This window comes from Sinocyclocheilus grahami, unplaced genomic scaffold, assembly GCF_001515645.1.
Source record: "Sinocyclocheilus grahami isolate Dianchi unplaced genomic scaffold, SAMN03320097.WGS_v1.1 scaffold55.1, whole genome shotgun sequence".
Lineage (NCBI taxonomy): Eukaryota > Metazoa > Chordata > Actinopteri > Cypriniformes > Cyprinidae > Sinocyclocheilus > Sinocyclocheilus grahami.
In genome coordinates this window covers 2,139,066-2,157,915 of record NW_015505234.1, presented here as the reverse complement: position 1 = coordinate 2,157,915, position 18,850 = coordinate 2,139,066, and the positions used below count along the sequence as shown (strand labels likewise).

Genomic DNA, 18,850 nt, shown 5'->3' with positions numbered 1-18,850 from the left:
TATATATATATATATATATATATATATATATATATATATATATATATATATATATATATATATATATATATATATATATATGAAGTGATATTACATTTATGCATTTGGCAGACAATTTTAATCCAAAGTGACTAATAATAGAAGAACATAAGCAATTCACAGATACAATAATATTCATAGTGTTTACTTTGACTTTTCTTTGTTTTCTTAACACATCACATCTAATTTTATTATAGAGCAAAATTGTTTGTTGTGATTGGTTGTGATGGAAATGACAGCACAACTGTCAGACAATAATGATAAAAATGTAAATATTACAACAGATTTTCATAGTTACTTAGTTTCATAGTTTTCATAAAACTGAGAGTCTGGGTTAAAAAAAAATCTATACCACACAGTGAATGTGACCTTCACATATCAAAAAGAAAGAAGAGTCATCTCCATAAAAGTTCCAGAAGTTGTTTGTATGCAGACATTGCAAATTGCCTTCTTGGTTGAAAAAGTTGAGACGAGCCTCTCAGAATGAATATAAAAATTTTTGTGCATGCAAATAAATCACGCTCATAAGAGTGAATTAATGTGTGTGCATGTTTTGATGCTGGCACACACTTAAGCTGGCTGCATAAAGGTAAAGGATGAGGCAGGACTTGCCCTCATTCCTGGCCAGCATGGCTATAGATTATCGCTCTTTCAGCCTTCACCTGGGCCCTCAATATTGAACATAAGCACAGGAAGGGGATGGGAGAGAGGGAGAATCCCAAATACCCAGAGGATGGTGCTTAGAGCAGAAATGCTCCACACACAGAAAATTCTAAACCTGCCACTGGCAAATAAAGCAGTATGGATTTACACAGCACTGAGAACCTGATATTCAAGCATGCCAGTTCTCCCCCAGCTTAAGAAAAAGAAAACCCTTAGCATTTTGTGCTGACAAAGACATCAATTTGACTTCCTGAAATCAATGAAGCCATACAACGTGCTCAAAAGCGAGGTTTAAAAAACTCTAGTGGTGAAATTATTGATTTTTGTTACAATCAGCAATTTCCGATCAGCCAACAGAGACAAAATGTTAATTTGTCATATCTTTTCAGCAAATTAAAATGAATTTATGTAACGTAGGAGCATGCCTTCTCCCGAGAGCTGAATTGATGTACGTGTCTATAATACTTCAGAAAATAAGTCCTGCATTTTAATTAAAATTCAATTAATCTTCTTCCTTCTACACAGAAAAGGTCTATGTCTGCAGGCTGTGGTGAAAAATGATGCCTTTCATTTCGATAAAAGGCTAATCTCATTACACACTGGCGTTATCATACCATGTAACAAAAGAGCTAATTGTAATTGTCATGCATTATTACGCTGAATGCTCATCAGGCCAAAGATTTAAACATACAGTTTGACAATCAGTCAATCAATCAACTCATTAAATAATCTAAGGTTATTACTGTATGCATCTACCATAAAGGATCTGCTATATATCCTAGTACTATGCATGAACATTTTAATAACAAACCTAAAACAGCATTTGGAATCAAACATAGGCAAAGAAAGAAAAAAAAAGATCTCATCTAACCCATCATTAAAACTAAGATGTAAAATCTACTTTGGGACTTTATTAGAGCATCTAATTCTCCAGCAAGAAGCTGCAGCATGCACATAGCATCATTAATACTGCATCACTAACTATTTGAGACTCTTCTGACCAGATGGTGTAAACTGCTTTGGCTCCATGTACGGTTTCCTTCTGCAAATAAAAGTCATTTTAGCTCAGTATGAGCAAGATTGCCTTCTCTACATTAAATGCACAATCCACACGTGCAAAAACAGTGCTGGTGTTATGATAGGAATAGACTCATTGGCTAACAACATACAGTTACAACAGAAGAGCCTTTTTAAGTCCACTGATAGTTTGGGATTGATAGGAATATTGCATGTAGGTTAAATGACACATGATTTGGGCACATACAGCAAGAAAAAGTCTTGTTCGATTGACCTCACTGTGGACACCTACAAACATGTCACCTTTCAGCTAATGCACAAGGGTCTGATTCTACTAGGAATGCAGCTCATAATAGGCACATATGAGAGGTTAAACCTTGAGGTGTTCAGATTGAGAAGAAAAGCAAAGATCTACACATATGTAATGAAAATGGCTTTAATACCTTTTCTTGTCCCGATGAAGTGAACATAGATAGTTCTACAAAGCTCTTAATCCTGCCATTGAGAGCAGTAGGATTATTCACAGAGCAGATACAGCAAAAAAACAACCTGAAAACCCACAGACCTCTCTAAGTTGACCGCACCATTGCACAAAAAATTCTTATTAGACTTCTTGCTGGCACCTAACATACAAAGATTATACCTGGGAAATCAAATAAAGTCTGAACAAAAATAAATGTCTAAATGAAGAAATACTTTTAACAATTAACATTTGTTGGAGACTTGGTTTGGGAAGTTAGTGTCTCTTTAGGTTGTACAGGTAACACCGGTTTGCCAACCAGTCCGGCCTGTGCTCTATTTACTAAACGTCTAACAAACAGGCAAAAGTCCACAAATTAAATAAATTAAGTCAATTAAATAAATTAATTAATTACGTCAATTAAATCAATGCCAAATACAGGTTGGCAAAATCTATTAAAAACAGCAAACTGTGGTTAAGGGAAGTAAAATAGCTGTAACACACAGCCTCTAGTGGTTTACTGCTTTTATAAAATGCAAAGTAGAGCAACAAGAAAATGCTCAGTAAATAAATGCTTTTATTATTATTCACAATAAACAATTCCTCCGCCAAGTAATTCAGCTTATTAGCCTAAAAATAGACTGTTCATGGTTGCATGCAAGGTAGCATCTTGGTGCACAAACAACTGATTTTATCTATTTTACCAATCAGAGTTGGAACTACTCATTTTATAAAACATATTTTGGTCACCTCTATGTGCACAGAGGCAATAAACATACCATGAGGTCACTGAGGGGAAAAAAAATATGCCTACCATGTTCTCCACAGATTGGTGTGGTTCCATTACAGCAGCAACTGTTAACATGAAATTGTCGCATCTATTGTGTGGTAATGGTAACATTATTGATTATTGTCATTGCCTTCTTCCACTCAGACCACCAGACAATGTCAAAACTGATCCCTATCCCAGCTGCACCTAATCCCATGGTTTTTAGCAGTGCCTTCAGGCTACAGAAAAAGCTGGACACAATCCCACTCAATAAGGACAGAAACATGAGATCAACTTTATCTTCAACAGACCATGGTCACCCACATTCAGTCATAAAAAAATCATTTTACTAAAGGTCATTGTTGAAACCTCCTCCTTTCTACAATGACCTTTAGTAACAAAAGAACAACATCTGGTGAACAAGCTGTTGATTTACAAGAGGGTTACAATCCATGTATTTCTCTCTTTTGGCTCCTATTGTTCAATACTCTACATTTTATTCAATGGGAACCAAAAGAAATCCAAGAGGATTTGGTCATTTGGTAAATGAGTTTAATTGTAAGAGGAATAGGTAACCCCAAAATAAAAATTACATCATCATTTAATCATGCTCATGTTGTTGTACAGCTTTATTCAAGTTCTTATTTCTGTGCAATTCAAAATGAAAAAACGTGAAGAATTTTCACTCTGCTCTCCTCCATACAATTTAAGTGGATGGGGACCAGGGGATTTTAAATCTCACATTTAAAAAAATATGTTATGTTATGTTATAAAAGTAGAAAAAAGTTAGGAAAAAAGTTTCAACTTTCTTTGCTTGGACATTGACTATGTTCCACCAAAGAAATAAACAGGTCTCGAAAAAATGAAGGTGAGAAAATGACAGTTTTCATTTTTGGATTAATTAATACTTTCAAAGCTTAAAAGAGAAACAGTGTGAGCAAATATATCAATTAAATAACTGCTTGAAATATTAAATTTCTCAATACCTGCTGTCATGAGAGCAAGGTGTGAAACCGTAAAATTAAAAATGTCCTTGGATCATAAAAAGTGTTTTCTGTGGCATATGTAAATGACTAGGCTTTTAAATCAAACTACAAAGACAGACAATGCCGGTTAGGTCCCTGTGACACGATGACAGCAAAACAGCTGCTGGGTCTCATGGCTCGTTCCATGGTAAAGTGTAAAATTCTCTTTGATATGGTGACATTAAAATAAAGATTAATTATGAATTAGTGTGACTTCCTATAACAGCATCGCAGGTTAGTAATCAGCATTTCAACTGTCCACACCAGCTTATCCTCTTCTCTTCATAACACTGAACTGAAGTAAAGTTTTATGATTCCTGCAGAGTTGAATACCACAGCGGCCCATATCATGAATTAATGAAGACTGTTAATTTGTTTCATTCTCATGGGAGTCCATTTGAAATGCACTGGCTGAAGAATTACATTATGGCAATGGCATTATGCTTATTAACGTCAAGATGCTTTAGGAGTGGACACTGAGTTGGTCCACAACATTTATCATAACCTTACATATTCAAAGCCTAAAAACATGACCACAGGTATTAGTTTCATCAGCTCTTATGGCGACATAGCTGTCCATAGTTAGCCATCCACCCAGAAACAGACATCCATCAGAAAGCCCGTCCCTCCCTCTTGTTAAAAATGCCGAGTAGCTGTGAGGGCATCAAATCCCATTTGCTCTTAAGCTAAGTGTGCTGATTTTTATCCTCTCCCTGGAGCTTGGTAAGATTGTTATTTACCTCATCACCTTGACACGGTCCTGTGTGAGGTCCTTTCACGCAGAGATTTTTGCATATTGTCAAACAACTGCTGAACCGTGTGAGCCAAAGGTCTGAGATAACTGACAGGATTCGCTCACTCGTGATTAAAACACATTAAAGAATAATGAGTCCGGCCCACACAATAAACAATCCTGAGAAACAAAACACGCATTTACAGTCTTGGAAGCACGAAAAGACAATAAACTAGTATAAAAGCTTACATTTTTGACATTCATTGCTAATAAAATAATCGCTAAAATCTATCATTCTGACCACAGCAAGGGAAAGTTGTTATTTCCTTAATTAGGGTATTATCTCCTGAACGGGAGGAATTAGGACAATGTATTTGCAGTGAATGACTCAAGAATCTTTTTTTTTTTTTATACGAGCGATAACTGAATGCTATTAATGCCATTGTAATGGCGTACTGGAAGTGTAAAACTGAAAATATGAACAAACCCAATATGAGTAGGACCAGTAATGAAAGGCACAAATTATGCCTGAAATATGCAGTTGCAAAAATGCCTCAAAGATGGCTGAGATTTTGATGAATGCCTCCAGAGGAAGGAGCGGGGTTCAAGGCTTAAGAGGACAAAGCTCAAGCAGATGAATGCTTTTATTGTGCTCATAACCACTTGCAAGAAAGAGAAACTGAACTGTGGTGATTTAAGAGGAAATAAACGAGTGAAATATAAAAGACACTCACGGACACACAAGTCTCCGCTCTCGAAGTAGCCAGGGCAGCATTGAGAACGTCGACGGTACATGGTTCTCACCCCGCGTCGATAAGCTGTCTTGTAGCTGGTCCTGAGATGGAAACACGTACACATACACATAAGCGAAAGCATGAACATCAATAGCCTGGCAGGTGAACTCCACAAGGGCAGAGACACAAGGACATTATGGTATGCACCAGGCTACCATTAGCTTTTCTGTTTGTGTCTAATCCAAGCTACACCCTAGAGGTGGAAAGGGGAGAAATAAACATAATTAAAGTGAGTTAAGGAAAAGTTTCCGTGTTCGGTGAAGGACATCTCGCCTCTGAATGCAACATTGCAGCACAGTGACTCATTGAGCCCACAGCTTTTAGCCGGGACACTAACGATAAAGTCTTTAATGCAGCAATTAAAACCAATGTAATGTCGGATGACAGTCAAATGGCCATTTCCATCCCGACTCTGACCACTACAATCATGGCTGGTAACATTAACACTTGGTAATAAAGACACTGGCACACTGACACCTTGATTTTTATGTGTCTAGTGGGAGAGTGCTGCTTGTTGCCATGAAGTGGAATTGTGACAACTGTAGTTCAAAGGTCAGGGTCATGCTCACCTGTGTCTGGTGCATTTAAACCAATTGAGGATGTCGGTGCACCTGGTGTAGTAGATCTGGTCAAAAGGATGAGCGTAGGACTCCTGAACAGTCACTGCGTAGCTGAGAGAGGGAAAGACCAAGGAGAAATTTGAATCTCTTAGTGATATAATATATATAATTAAAGTCATCCTGTGGACCCCTTGGGATTTTGCTGGGGCTACCCAGAAGCCTCAACTCCCTGGTTAAGAACCAACTGGGTCAATATATGGCTTGATACTAGAGCTGCACGATTCTGGATAAACTGAGAATCACGATTTTTTTTTGTCTCAAATAGAGATCATGATTCTCCCACAATTCTGAACTAAACAAAATAATGTGTGACAAAATATTATTGCTGCAGTCTATTTAAAAGTTTTTAATTATTTTGAATGAATTATTAAACATTTTAACATACACTGCCAGTCAAAAGTTTTTGAACACTAAGATTTTTAAAGTTTTTTAAAGAATTCTCTTCTGCTCAGCAATGCCTCCTGCATTTATCTGATCCAAAATACAGCAAAAGTAGTAATATTGTGAACTATTTTTGCAATTTAAAATAACTGCTTTCTATTTGAATATATTTCAAAATGTAATTTAATCCTGTGACCAAAGCTGAATTTTCAGCATCATTACTCCAGTCACATGATTCTTCAGAAATCATTCTGATATGCTGATTGCTGTTCAAGAAACATTTTTTATCATTATTTTTATCAATATTTAAAACACTTGAGTAAATTTTTTCAGGATTCTTTGATGAATAGAAAGATCAGTATTTATCTGAAATAAGTTTTTGTAACATTATACACTATGATTATACCATTCAAAAGCTTGGAGTCAGTATTTTTTTTTGGGGGGGGGGGGGGTATATAAATTAATACTTTTATTTAGCAAGGATCCTTTAAATTGATCAAAAGTACGATTATGACATATTTCAGATAAATGCTGTCCTTCTGAACTTTCTATCAAAGAAACCTGAAAAAATCTACTCAACTGTTTTCAACATAATAATAATAATAATAAATGTTTTTTTGAACAGCAAATCAAAATATTAGAATGATTTCTGAAGGATCATGTGACACTGAAGACTGGAGTAATGATGCAAAAAATTTAGCTTTGAAATCACAGGAATAAATTAAATTTTAAAATATATTCAAATAGAAAGCAGTTATTTAAAATTGTAAAAATATTTCAAAATTTTACTGTTTTTGCTGTACTTTGGATTAAATAAATGCAGGCTTGGTGAGCAGAAGAGACTTCTTAAAAAAACATTAAAAATCTTACGGTTCAAAAACTTTGGACTGGTAGTGTATATATAACATGTTTAATACACCAATTTTTAATATTAAAATTATGAAAAAGTTGTTTGAATCAATGATTCAACGACTCACTCATAAACCTACTTCACTTGTTTCATTACTGGATGAATCAGCGTTTTTGAATGATTCTCTTGAATGAATAATTAATTCAGTGACAAATACATTTTTAAGTCACTTTTAGTGAAACAATGCAATCGACACAAATGTTATTTGAAGCGTAGTTACTTTCAAAAGGGGATTTGCTTTTTTTTGATCGCTGCCATAGACGTCAATGTTTATATCTGAACTATAAACTTTCACACCAGTATTTCTGTGATAATATGAATGACTGTAAGACAAAAATAATACTGTGTAGTTGAAAAGGCAGTTTGTGAAGATGTTTCTTAACCAAACATGGTAAGTAACTGCTCTCTCTGTGTCCGCGGCAGTGCAAACACAGATTTGAATGATCCGGTAAGGCTTTGTCAAAGGTTTAATAGACTCGGGGAATCGTTGTCATTTAGAAATGAGATCGTGTAGGTGTCTGAATCGAGATCACAATCTTTTAACGATTAATCGTGCAGCTCTACTCGATACCTTACACATTTCTGCTGTAAAGTACATTAAATGCATACAGTACATACTTGTTTTATTTTTTATTTATTCATTTTGAAAAAAAAAACGTATAATTGCCTGTTTAATGGCAGTTTTCCATTGTGACAACGTAGCCCATACAGCATAGCAACATTCCCTGCTATTGGTCAAAACGTGTTAAAGGAACTGTATATTTGGTCCTGAGCATTAAGGGTGCAAAGTTTGAGCTTTTTTGTAGTCAGGACATTTACGTATTTGCATATACAGCAATAAACCTACCCCAAGAAATAGTCACTGGAGTAAAAAGTGACAACTTGCCATGTGGGACCCCTACCTGAAATTGCCCAAACATGATTATGTTGTAGAGAAGCAAACAATTTGCTGGTACCGCTGGTAATTAACTGTACCGTGAAGGTACTTTATCCCAAAAAACAAAACCATAACATACTCAAATGTAATATTCAGACAAGTATCCATCTATTTAGCTTGAAGTTCAAAACAACTTGTTATCTCTAATAATAACAAGACTCCCTTCCAGAGCTACAGCAAATCTAGAAAAACAAGATTTAACTTCCTTGAAAAAACATTACAAAACTGTTGCCAACAAAATGACATTAAAGCTCCGATGTATTCTCTTTCAGGGAAGCAATGCTAAAACTCATTCATCTCCGCAGTCCTCTGTCCTCCTCTCTGCAGGGGCAATTGCTCCTGCTTATTTGTCATAACTGATAACACCATTTACAAACAATAATTTTTCAGGCAATACGTTCAGTCAAAACAGATTGTTCTGGTCAACTGGATGCTGTTCTGCCTGCTTTATTTTAGCAACTTATCCTCACTCTCGCTCCCTCCCTCACACACACAAGGATAATAATAAGAACATCAATATTGTTTTGTGTGTTTAGTGACTGAACCTAATACCTGCAGGCAAGTGTAACCAGATCAACACTCCCAAACACAATCCTTTACATCGCTTTAGCTGTGCCATTAAAAGTGAATACAGTCAATACAGGAACAAACAAATGTAAATCCCCTAAATCTCTAAGATAACAGAATAGAACTGAAATACACATTGTGTGTGCTTTTCGACTAATCCAAACAGCTTGTAACCACTTACATCCCACCTTATACAGAACAAACGTTTAGCCCAGTTGTTCAAAATATTGTTGATTTTTTTAGTAATAAAATATTTTTTCAGCAAGTAGCAGTTAGCTTGACAAACACATTAAGTTGTATTTAACATCACATTCAAATGTTTGTATTGGCAATATATAGACGGGCACTTAAGAGAATACATACATACAGCTTTATATCAAATCAAACAGACTCCTAAACAGTCCTCTCTGTCAGACGTAGCATTGGAAAGTCCAATGCATTCTAGTGAATCAGTTTGTTTGGACTGTTCGAATACATGAACTGCTTTAAAACAATACACCAATTCGAGCCCCACCAAATATTAAATTAAATGCTCATTGCTATGTATTTAACTCAGTTACATAAATTACGGTGTATTCTAGTGTATTTATTGTTGTAAATGTATCTCTTCAAGTTGGATGCATCCTAACTGAGATTGTCTTATTTTATAGTTTAATTTATACTACTTTTTCAAAATAATAGCTTGGCTGCAGTTGAACGATTTTATATTATGAGTAGCCTGTAAGCAGCACCACAACATTGTTTTTAAAGTTTTAAAATTTAATAATAATATTATAATTAAATTGTATTATTAATTTTTTTTTTGTAATATCAATACTAATGACACTTACTATCATTAGTAGAAGTTGTGATATTGTTAATTATTTGGAATATTATTATTATTTCTGATTAAGAATATTCTCATTAAGTATTCATACAATGTACAATTCACGTATGATAAATAAATGAATAAATTAATTGATTAATTTCAGACACTTATCATGTTTACAGTGAACACTGCCACAACCCATTATAACTCAAACAATCACAGACATAAATCAGATCGCTGTTAAATTACAATCCTCTTTTGTAATTTACATCCTTCTGGCATGTCGGAGAGGAATAACTACACTGTGTGAATCCTGCAATGGATAAACGGAAGGTAAAATGGAGTTTAACACGAGAGTGCCCCTCTCTCACCTCTCCCAGTGACTGCAGACATTGGGGTCATCTGGGTTGAGGCTCCATGCGCTGATAATGAGGCCCAGAACAGCCAGCACAGGCAGGGCTAATGGGTAGGCCCGTACCGGCCCCATGGCTCCTCCTGAGAGAATGAGAGTGAGAAAGAGAGAGAGTGCGAGAGAAAGAGACAAGGACACTTTTTGTCCTTTATCATTCTTCTAAATTGGAGCCCTTGGAACATTCTTGGAAGTGCAGTGAAAAGAGATGACTTTTTAAGAATAATATCAAGAAATGTTACAGAAATTCGATATGTGTGTCTTTATCATCAACTGACCAAAATGGGTGAATACCCAAAGTGTAATGGCAGATGGCTGATATAATGGTGTGAAATATGTGTGATACAGACTAATACAATTTAATTAAATCAAACGAGATGTACGCAAACACTTTTTTTGCACAATAAGGATTAGTTCACCCAAAAATGAAAATTCTGTCATTAATTACTCACCCTCATGTCGTTCTAAACCTGTAAGACCTCCGTTCATCTTCGGAACACAAACTTAGATATTTTTGATGAATTCTGAGAGCTCTCTGACCCTCCCATAGACAGCAATGTAATTACCACAATCAAGGTAGAGGCCTGCACTCCCGCGGGACCCAACGCAACAGGGTGTGGTGCGGGACAACTCTTGATGGGCGAGTGCAGGTGCGGACGGGAAGAGACTCGTGTGTGTGCAGGATGCGGGAGAATAAAATGATTCGCGGGACTCCCGCAAAATAGAAATTATCTAAACATAAAATGTAGGGATGATTCACATGCAAATGACTTGTTGCACTTATGAATATATATATATATATATATATATCAGACATATTAAGAGCTGAATTACCATTGCTTTATATTCTGAAATGTAAAATAAATATTTAAATTAATATAAAACATCAATTTGTAAATGCACCTGTGTGCAGGCATTTTTAGTATTTTATACATAAGATAAGATACAGTAAGAACATGAACAAAGAAACAAAGTAAAACAAACTGACAAATTCAATAAAACAAATATACAAATTAAATTAAATAAACAGTGTTGTCATTTTTCCAAGAAGTTCTACTAACATTACTGTTTAGGTAAGTAATAGCCTACAAAAGAAATCTAAAAGTAATCAAATGTAAATGAACACTGCATAGTTTTCAGTGTATGTAATGCTTATTAAAGCTATAACTTTATTCAGATTCAGAGCAGATTTGCATTTTGATGGCCCAAGCGCCAGTCTGTCACTTTAAGACAATATATTGACACACATCGGATTTTCTCCCAACTGTTCTCCTCCACTTGACATAAACTGTGTAAACAATGAAAAATTCACTATTTGTCGTGTATGTTTTGCATGATGATATGATGAATGGATGGTTAATTTTTAACAGCAGATTCAGTGACGTTAGAGCTGATCTGCGCCTCACTGAATGCATCTTCGGTGCGTTACGGCTCCACGGGATCGCGGCCGCTCTATGCTTGTGTTTATATCAGCCAGCCGCGGCATGTTTCAGAAGTGGCTCTCCACGCTGCTTGGCTAAAAATAGTCTTTTATGAGTTGTCACAGTGTGGAGGATTGAACAAAACCTCTTCAGAGCCGTAAGGGATAACGGTAACATAACATGCTCATCGTGGGCTGCTTTTAAATTAAAATTTATTTACAACACAAAATATCTTCTTTGGCCATATTAGCCTACTCAATAGCATTAACACAGGCTTCACTCCTTTCAAACTTTATCTGGAATGTCACCGTTTCTGTCACTGCAAATTCCCGATCAGGCGAACGAACACACACACACACGAAATCGTCTGCCTCATGAAAAAAATTTATTTAAAAAATTTTTTTGTTAATATTTGCATAATTTATGATTTATTTTATCCACCCGCGACCCACCCGCAAATAATCAGAATGCATTTTTATTACCCGACCCACGGATTATCTGCAGCGCCCGTGGATATAGGAAAAGCAAAATATGAAAATATGTTTGCTGCGTAAATCAGACGGACTTACTGAAAAAGCAAATTCTCTGCCAGCAGGAGGTGCTTTAAAGCGGGAGAGACAGAGGGTTCCCCAGTAAATGGCTGTACACAAAGCAGCACTGAGCTCACAAACGCTGCTTTATCATGCATATAACATGCAAGATTAAATGACATCGAAAATTTTCGAAAGATAGTCTTCCTTCAGAAATACAGTGATATAAAAACACCCGCGCCTCGTTTTGATTTTTAAACGTGCAGCACTTGCTCATGTTTATTCAACGAAGCCTTTTGGAAAATCAGTCCGTTTTGATATTGTGGCGAGCGCCACAAATAAATAAATGTATGGGAGACACACCCGCACAACCACCTGAGCCCAACTTCAGTCTACTCATCACCTTAACTTTAACTGCGTTTGTAGCCGGTGTTCTGACAAATAATGCTACCTATCAGATTATGCTACAAACACTGTATTTATCCTACTGTAAGGGTAGGTTTAGGGTTGGGGTAGGTGTACATGTTAATAAAGCCTCACACCTTATTAATATCATGCTGGAAGCAAAATCTGATAGGTAGCCATCGAATTATGCTACCATCTGTTTTAATGGGATGTAGCAAAATCTGACAGGGTAGCACAAATCGTCAGAACACCGGTGCCATAGCCAGACTGATAAACAAACACAGACCGGAAATTAACTTCAGGCTAGGCGTGTGCGCCAGATGAAACCGTCTATATAAAGCTTGAAGCATCAGAATCGGCATCAGTATCGGCCGATCACCATGACAAGAAATCGGTACTCAGTATTGGCTGCAAAAATCCTGATCGGAGCATCCCTATAGATTACTTTTATGCGGGCTTTTGCGGGCGGGAGCGGGACAAAATATGAATGTTGCGGGCGGGCCCAGATAAGATATTTTTCTGCGGGAGCGGGTGGGCGTGGGACAAAATCTTGTGGGAGTGGGACTGAAAAATCCGTCCCACGCAGGTCTCTAGATCAAGGTCCAGAAATGTAGCAAGGAGATCGGTAAAATAATCCATGTGACATCAGGGGTTCAACCATAATTTTACGAAGCTACGAGAATACTTTTTGTATGCAAAGAAAACAAAAATGATTACTTTATTCAACAATTCGTCTCCTCCGCATCACCCTGGTGCCATTTTGGAGAGTATCCAAATCTCCTTGCTACATTTCTGGACCTTGATTGTGGTAATTACATTGCTGTCTATGGGAGGGTCAGAGAGTTCTCAAACATATCTTAATTTGTGTTCCAAAGATGAACGGCGGTCTTACAGATTTAGATTGACATGAGGGTGAGTAATTAATGACAGAATTTTCATTTTTGGGTGAACTAACCCTTTAATAATCTCAAAATGTCCAAATATTGTGTGATTCATTCATCTGGTCGATACACCAGTCTTTATGCACATTATACTCACACATACTTGTGTTACTGTGTATGTTCTGTAACACTTAGCACAGGATATTAGTCCCATGACAATGATGAAGGACTCTTTAAGACCACACAGGGTGAACCGTTTGTTTAAACTGTCAAGATATTTCATTAGACACATGATGGGAGATGAGGATGTGTGTGATGAATTGACATGACAGAGACAGATGTAGAAGGGTACGTGAATGACACACTGCTCAAGCATGGGCCAGTGAAGCATGAAAGCACTGATTATGTTAAACGGCAGGGGGTATCGCAGAAGGACGCCAGAACAACAGTTTGCTTGATTCTAGGCAACTCTTATGTATCTGATCAGAAAAGAAGCACTATTGCAACCACTAACATCCTGGTAAGTGAGTGTGTTTGTGACATTTTTATGATTTTGAACTTTGTTTGGACTCTATACCTAATCTGTTAACCTTGTTAATGATTTGCATGACGTGTCTAATAAAATTGGCTTCACTCACTTGCCAATCTGAGACCATTGAAAGGTCTTCACAGGTCATTCTCGCGTGAGAGAAAATTAATATTGATTTAACTTCCACACTATATAATAGTTCATTCAAAGGCAGAGACTGAAGTCATGCTCATTTCTGTAAAAAGGTTAATTTACAGTCACCCTTTGAAGGCTTCGTATCATTCCTTACAGCTGTAAGATATCTCTATTAGAGTAAAGCTGTTATGATGTTCTGCTCAGATGTACAAACAGCTGTTCCCAATGACAGCTTGGAAGTTAAAATTATGCACTCTGGTTTCATTTGCATTCCTAGGTAGGTGGATATTTTTGCATGCTTGTATAGACTTTGAAATGTACAATAACGTAAAAGATGTAAAATCTTTACGAATCTTCTGATGATTGGTCAGAATCGTAATTGATAGAACCTTTACAAGAGTACCGCAGAACTGATTTCAACACTGAGACACAACCTATAGCAGGAAACTTTAGGAACTTTGTCTAAGACCTCTATTAGCAATTTATTCATAAATAAAATACAAAAACACTGTTAGTGTTACAGTCATTTACTCACCTCTGTTACAATGGTTCAGGAAAGTATAAAAAACGTCTGTATATACATGAATTAAATTAATCAAAAGTCACAGTAAAGACAATTATAATGTAGTAATATTAGAATTCTGATCTTTTGAAATTTCTGTTCATCTATGAATCTTGAAAAAAAAAACTGTATTATGGCTTCCATAAAAATACTAAGCAGTTTTCAACTGTGATAATAACAAGACATGTTTTTGAACACCAAATTAGCATATTAGAATGATTTTTGAAGGACTGTGTGACACTGAAGTCTGGAATAATGGCTGCTTAAATTTTGCATTCTACATTGCCATTACAAGAATTTATTACATTTTAAAATATATTAAAACAGAAAGCACTTTCTTTTAATTGTAATAATATGTCACAATATTACAGTTGTTTTTACTGTAGTTTTGATAAATGCAGCATCTGCGAGCATAAGAGACTTGCATAAAATATCTTACCGACCTCAAACTTTTGAGCAGTAGTATATGTTGAAACTAAATTTAAAAGTTAGATGAGGTAGAAACAACTCTTTAAAGTAGGAGCAAAAACCAATTGCAGGTTACTACTTTTACAGCGAGTAGCTGTGATTTGTCCTGCTAACCTTTTAACGCCAATTTTAAAGCATGACATTTATTGACAACACTGTGTTGACAACATAAGTGACATCCAAATTATAGAAGTAAATGTAGAATGTCTGCTATAAACATACATAGATGGCAAAAGCAATAAAGTTTTAAGGCATGATCAGACCACTTCTTCTGTAATTAATTCCATGTATTATGAATCACTGATTTGCACCGCAAGATAACTTAGCCTTTAATCAAAATGCATCTGCGGCTCTGTTATCCCCATAGACTTGCGGTGGTTCTCGAGCATGAAAAAGATTATACATTTGCCATGGCTTTAAGTAGGAGTACCATAATGAGGCATCTGACATCAAATTATTCTGTGCTTCCTCTTGAAGTGCAGGTGACTCTAATGAACACTGATTTCTAAGAATTAAAGCTGCGTGGCTCCGACTGATATAATGGTGATTGCGAACGAGGAGAGACAGGAGCAAAGGCGATGGATCCTGGTAGGACTCACCTCAGACCAAGGCCTGCAATCCCTGGAGATGTCTGCTGTGGAAGATCACTGCTTGCCTGAACCAGACAACCAGACACAGAAGAGCAGGAGACCAGACAGACCGATAATCAGACTCAAAGCAAAGAGAGGGCACCTGGGTATTGAGAAAGAGAGAGAAGAAACAGTTGTTCAGCTTTAGAACAAGAAAAGAGAATAAAAGATTGGGGAAAAGGGACACTCAGGAAAGGGACTCAAGCATTAGGAGATCCCCAATGCAACAGCTGCTAAATCCCCGATTTTAAATCTAAACCGCACCTTCAGTTTGGAGGGGATGAAATATTGGGCTTATTCACCTCCTGCTAACACACAAGGGTGAGAGCTTACATTACCTTAAGAGCATGGAGTGTCAAAGCCTCTCATCGCCCCACAAGAGCATTCTCAACAATAGCAAAGGAGAGCAAGCTATCCATGGCCATTAACGACACAATGACAAGTACCGCTGTGCCAACAGCTCGGGTCTAACTAGGGGCCTCGTATTCCTCAGCCTCATTACGCGGATCTTCATTATGCCTGCGTTAGGCCGTGGGTCATCTCTGTCGGGTTCAGGAAAAAATGAGAAAAACAACACTGCGGGTGCAAACAAAAGATTCCGTTTCCTCGCTGTGATCGAGATTCATTATTTATGCTCCTTCTCCTTCAGACTCAGAAGAGGCCAGGGCAGAAAGCCGCAGGCGAGGACACGGAGTGGAACAAGAGCAGGAAGAAGAGCTGGAAGCACACTGGAGGGGACAGGCTGTCTGGATGTGACTTCTTCTACCAATGTTCTGTCTACATGTTGAAAAGTTCCGCGGTCAGCCTCTATAGCTACTGGGTCTTGTTTGTCTGTCTAAGTAGTCCGTGGAGCATCACTGAGACACAGGATACTAAGATGTGATGGAGGTGCAGTAATCCACGACTCTGTATCGCTGCTCGTGTTCTGTTGGATTTACATAAGATGTGTTTTTTAGAATCCCAAGGGGAAATTCTATGAACAAATGATGCTCTGAATTCTTCTGTCTATTAGTGGCAACAAGCCTAAGTGTGCAAAATGGGATTGCATATATTACCCCAGTGAGGCCCTCAGGGTGGAATGTATAGGCACATCACTGGACTCATTACAGAACATAATGAAGTGTGTAATTGAAAGCTAACTGAATGAAAGGTGAGTTAGATTGAACTGAAAGTGGAATTTCCATTTGAAAGAAGCTAACTCTGTAAATAATAAAACTGAACACTGTAGAACTGAACACTGTAGTATGACTGTATCTTGCTATCACAAAGCCACTCACATAGATTTACATTTTCAGCATCACAGTGTTGAATAAGTGTAATGGCTGGATTCGATTTTTAAATGACCCAAAATGGTAGTGTAGGTTATCAGCCAATATTATATACAGTTTTTAATTTATCGTATCAGCCAACATTCGATTTTGATGTTCTGGTGCCTTGTAGTTTTTAGTATTTAATTTTTATTTAGACAAAACTGTATCAAATTTTAATACCAGCCATTTATCATAATCAGCCATAACATGAAAACAATTAATCGGCTGAACGGTACTGAAATGTTCATATGTAAATCTCTACTATTAGTGAGGTAGTATTTGTTTAAAACATTACATCACACTTCAAGATTAATCTTTGAATAAAACCTCTCAGACAAACAGCTTAGTGTTATTGAAATGACAAAATGCATTAGGCTCTGTTCTGCTGCCATGTATTTCAATGGTCGTAGTATTACATGACAACCATGAGACTAATGGGTAACTAAAAGTATTTCACCCAAGACCGTGATACTGAAATATGAAGCCATTCCATTTTACTTCTCATTAATGAGTCTGTGCACATAGAACAATAACCTAAAACTCAGATCAATATGGTGGGCCTCAATGTGTATTTGTTGTCTGCCTGGCATTCACAATAAGAACAACATGTTTCATTGTCTCCATTTCACACACTAAAGATCCTCTTCATAAAACTAAAACTCCCTTTTGGCTTCATTTATCCTGCTGCACTTATTTTTTAGCTTTGGGATACAACAATGCAGTAGTCTTCATAGACATTGTGGTGTGTAAATAATGAAAAGTGCCAGGTGATACTGCTCTGTGTCCAGACTCTTGAGAGAAAAAGGATCCTTTAAAATACTCAAACCAACTCTGTATTCCCACATTGTCAACCAAAGAAGACATTGACATGATTCAGGACATGCACGTATTAGAGCTCAATGCAATTAACCAACCAATTCCCTGATCCCCCTGCATCGGAGCCCCTCTGTGAGTGATGTTATGGGTCTGCTGGCAGCTCTCTCAACAATACAGTAAAATCAACCCATCCACTCAGACAGGAGTCATGACCACATCTTAAGTTTATGTCAGCATGTCACCATGCTATGGTTATATATTTCTGTCCTCATTTAAGAGAAGCTACTGACCATTTACATATAATCATTTAGAGACTGAAAGGGTTGCTGACGTTGGAGTGAAGACGCAGATTAGAACCGCTGACATGATACTTTCCGTGAGAATTTCAGTAATGACTGATTTCATTTACAGCACAATGTTCTACTGTACTATACACATTTCCACACATCACATGATTTCTGTCTTCATACACAAAACTAGATTAGTTTTGTTAACACTAAATGCACCAGTTACAGCGATGTTTAAACTGCAAGCCTGATTCTCAATTCTCAAGTTTTTAAACGTGGCCAGTATCAGATTTGTTTGTGAACCGGTCACAGTCTTCAATTGGCCCGCATTTGCAAAACAACAATAACAAAGATGGCACACAACACACTGTCAAAAAGAAGTAAACATAGAAGCCACTGAAGCCAGTGCTTACGCGTTCATTTATAAGGTCTTGTGCCGTGGAAGCCAGTCAATCTGTGCGCAGACGATAATTAGGACAAAGAGGTTTTTTTCTCAGGTTTTGTTTGTGGTCACCATAATACTTGAGTTGTAACACCTCTCTGTCCCTCCACAGAGTACCTTCACAGCTGTCTTCCATATTGACCAAGTGACCAAAGAACTACCAAAGTGTAAAATCTTTGAATTGACTCCCATCAGCAAAGAATTGTGATGAATGTCAATCCAAAGTGAGATAAAAGTCTCATGAATTCCGATATGACTGTTCAGACTGAGGTCGCATTAGACCTGTATCTGAATTAGGACCAC

The 18,850-nt window shown here is 37.0% G+C and overlaps 1 protein-coding gene across 1 annotated transcript in view; it reads right to left on the bottom strand.

The window, feature by feature from the left end:
- Window positions 1-18,850, bottom strand: part of LOC107583869 (multiple epidermal growth factor-like domains protein 10) — a 148,844-nt gene that overhangs the window by 110,286 nt on the left and 19,708 nt on the right. The window contains exons 2-5 of the mRNA XM_016270222.1: window positions 15,663-15,795; window positions 10,095-10,218; window positions 6,070-6,171; window positions 5,445-5,541 (exon numbers count right to left, since the gene is read on the bottom strand). Coding sequence (XP_016125708.1) covers window positions 5,445-5,541; window positions 6,070-6,171; window positions 10,095-10,210 — 315 coding nt within the window. The 5' untranslated portion in view covers window positions 10,211-10,218; window positions 15,663-15,795. The remainder of the gene's footprint in view (window positions 1-5,444; window positions 5,542-6,069; window positions 6,172-10,094; window positions 10,219-15,662; window positions 15,796-18,850) is intronic.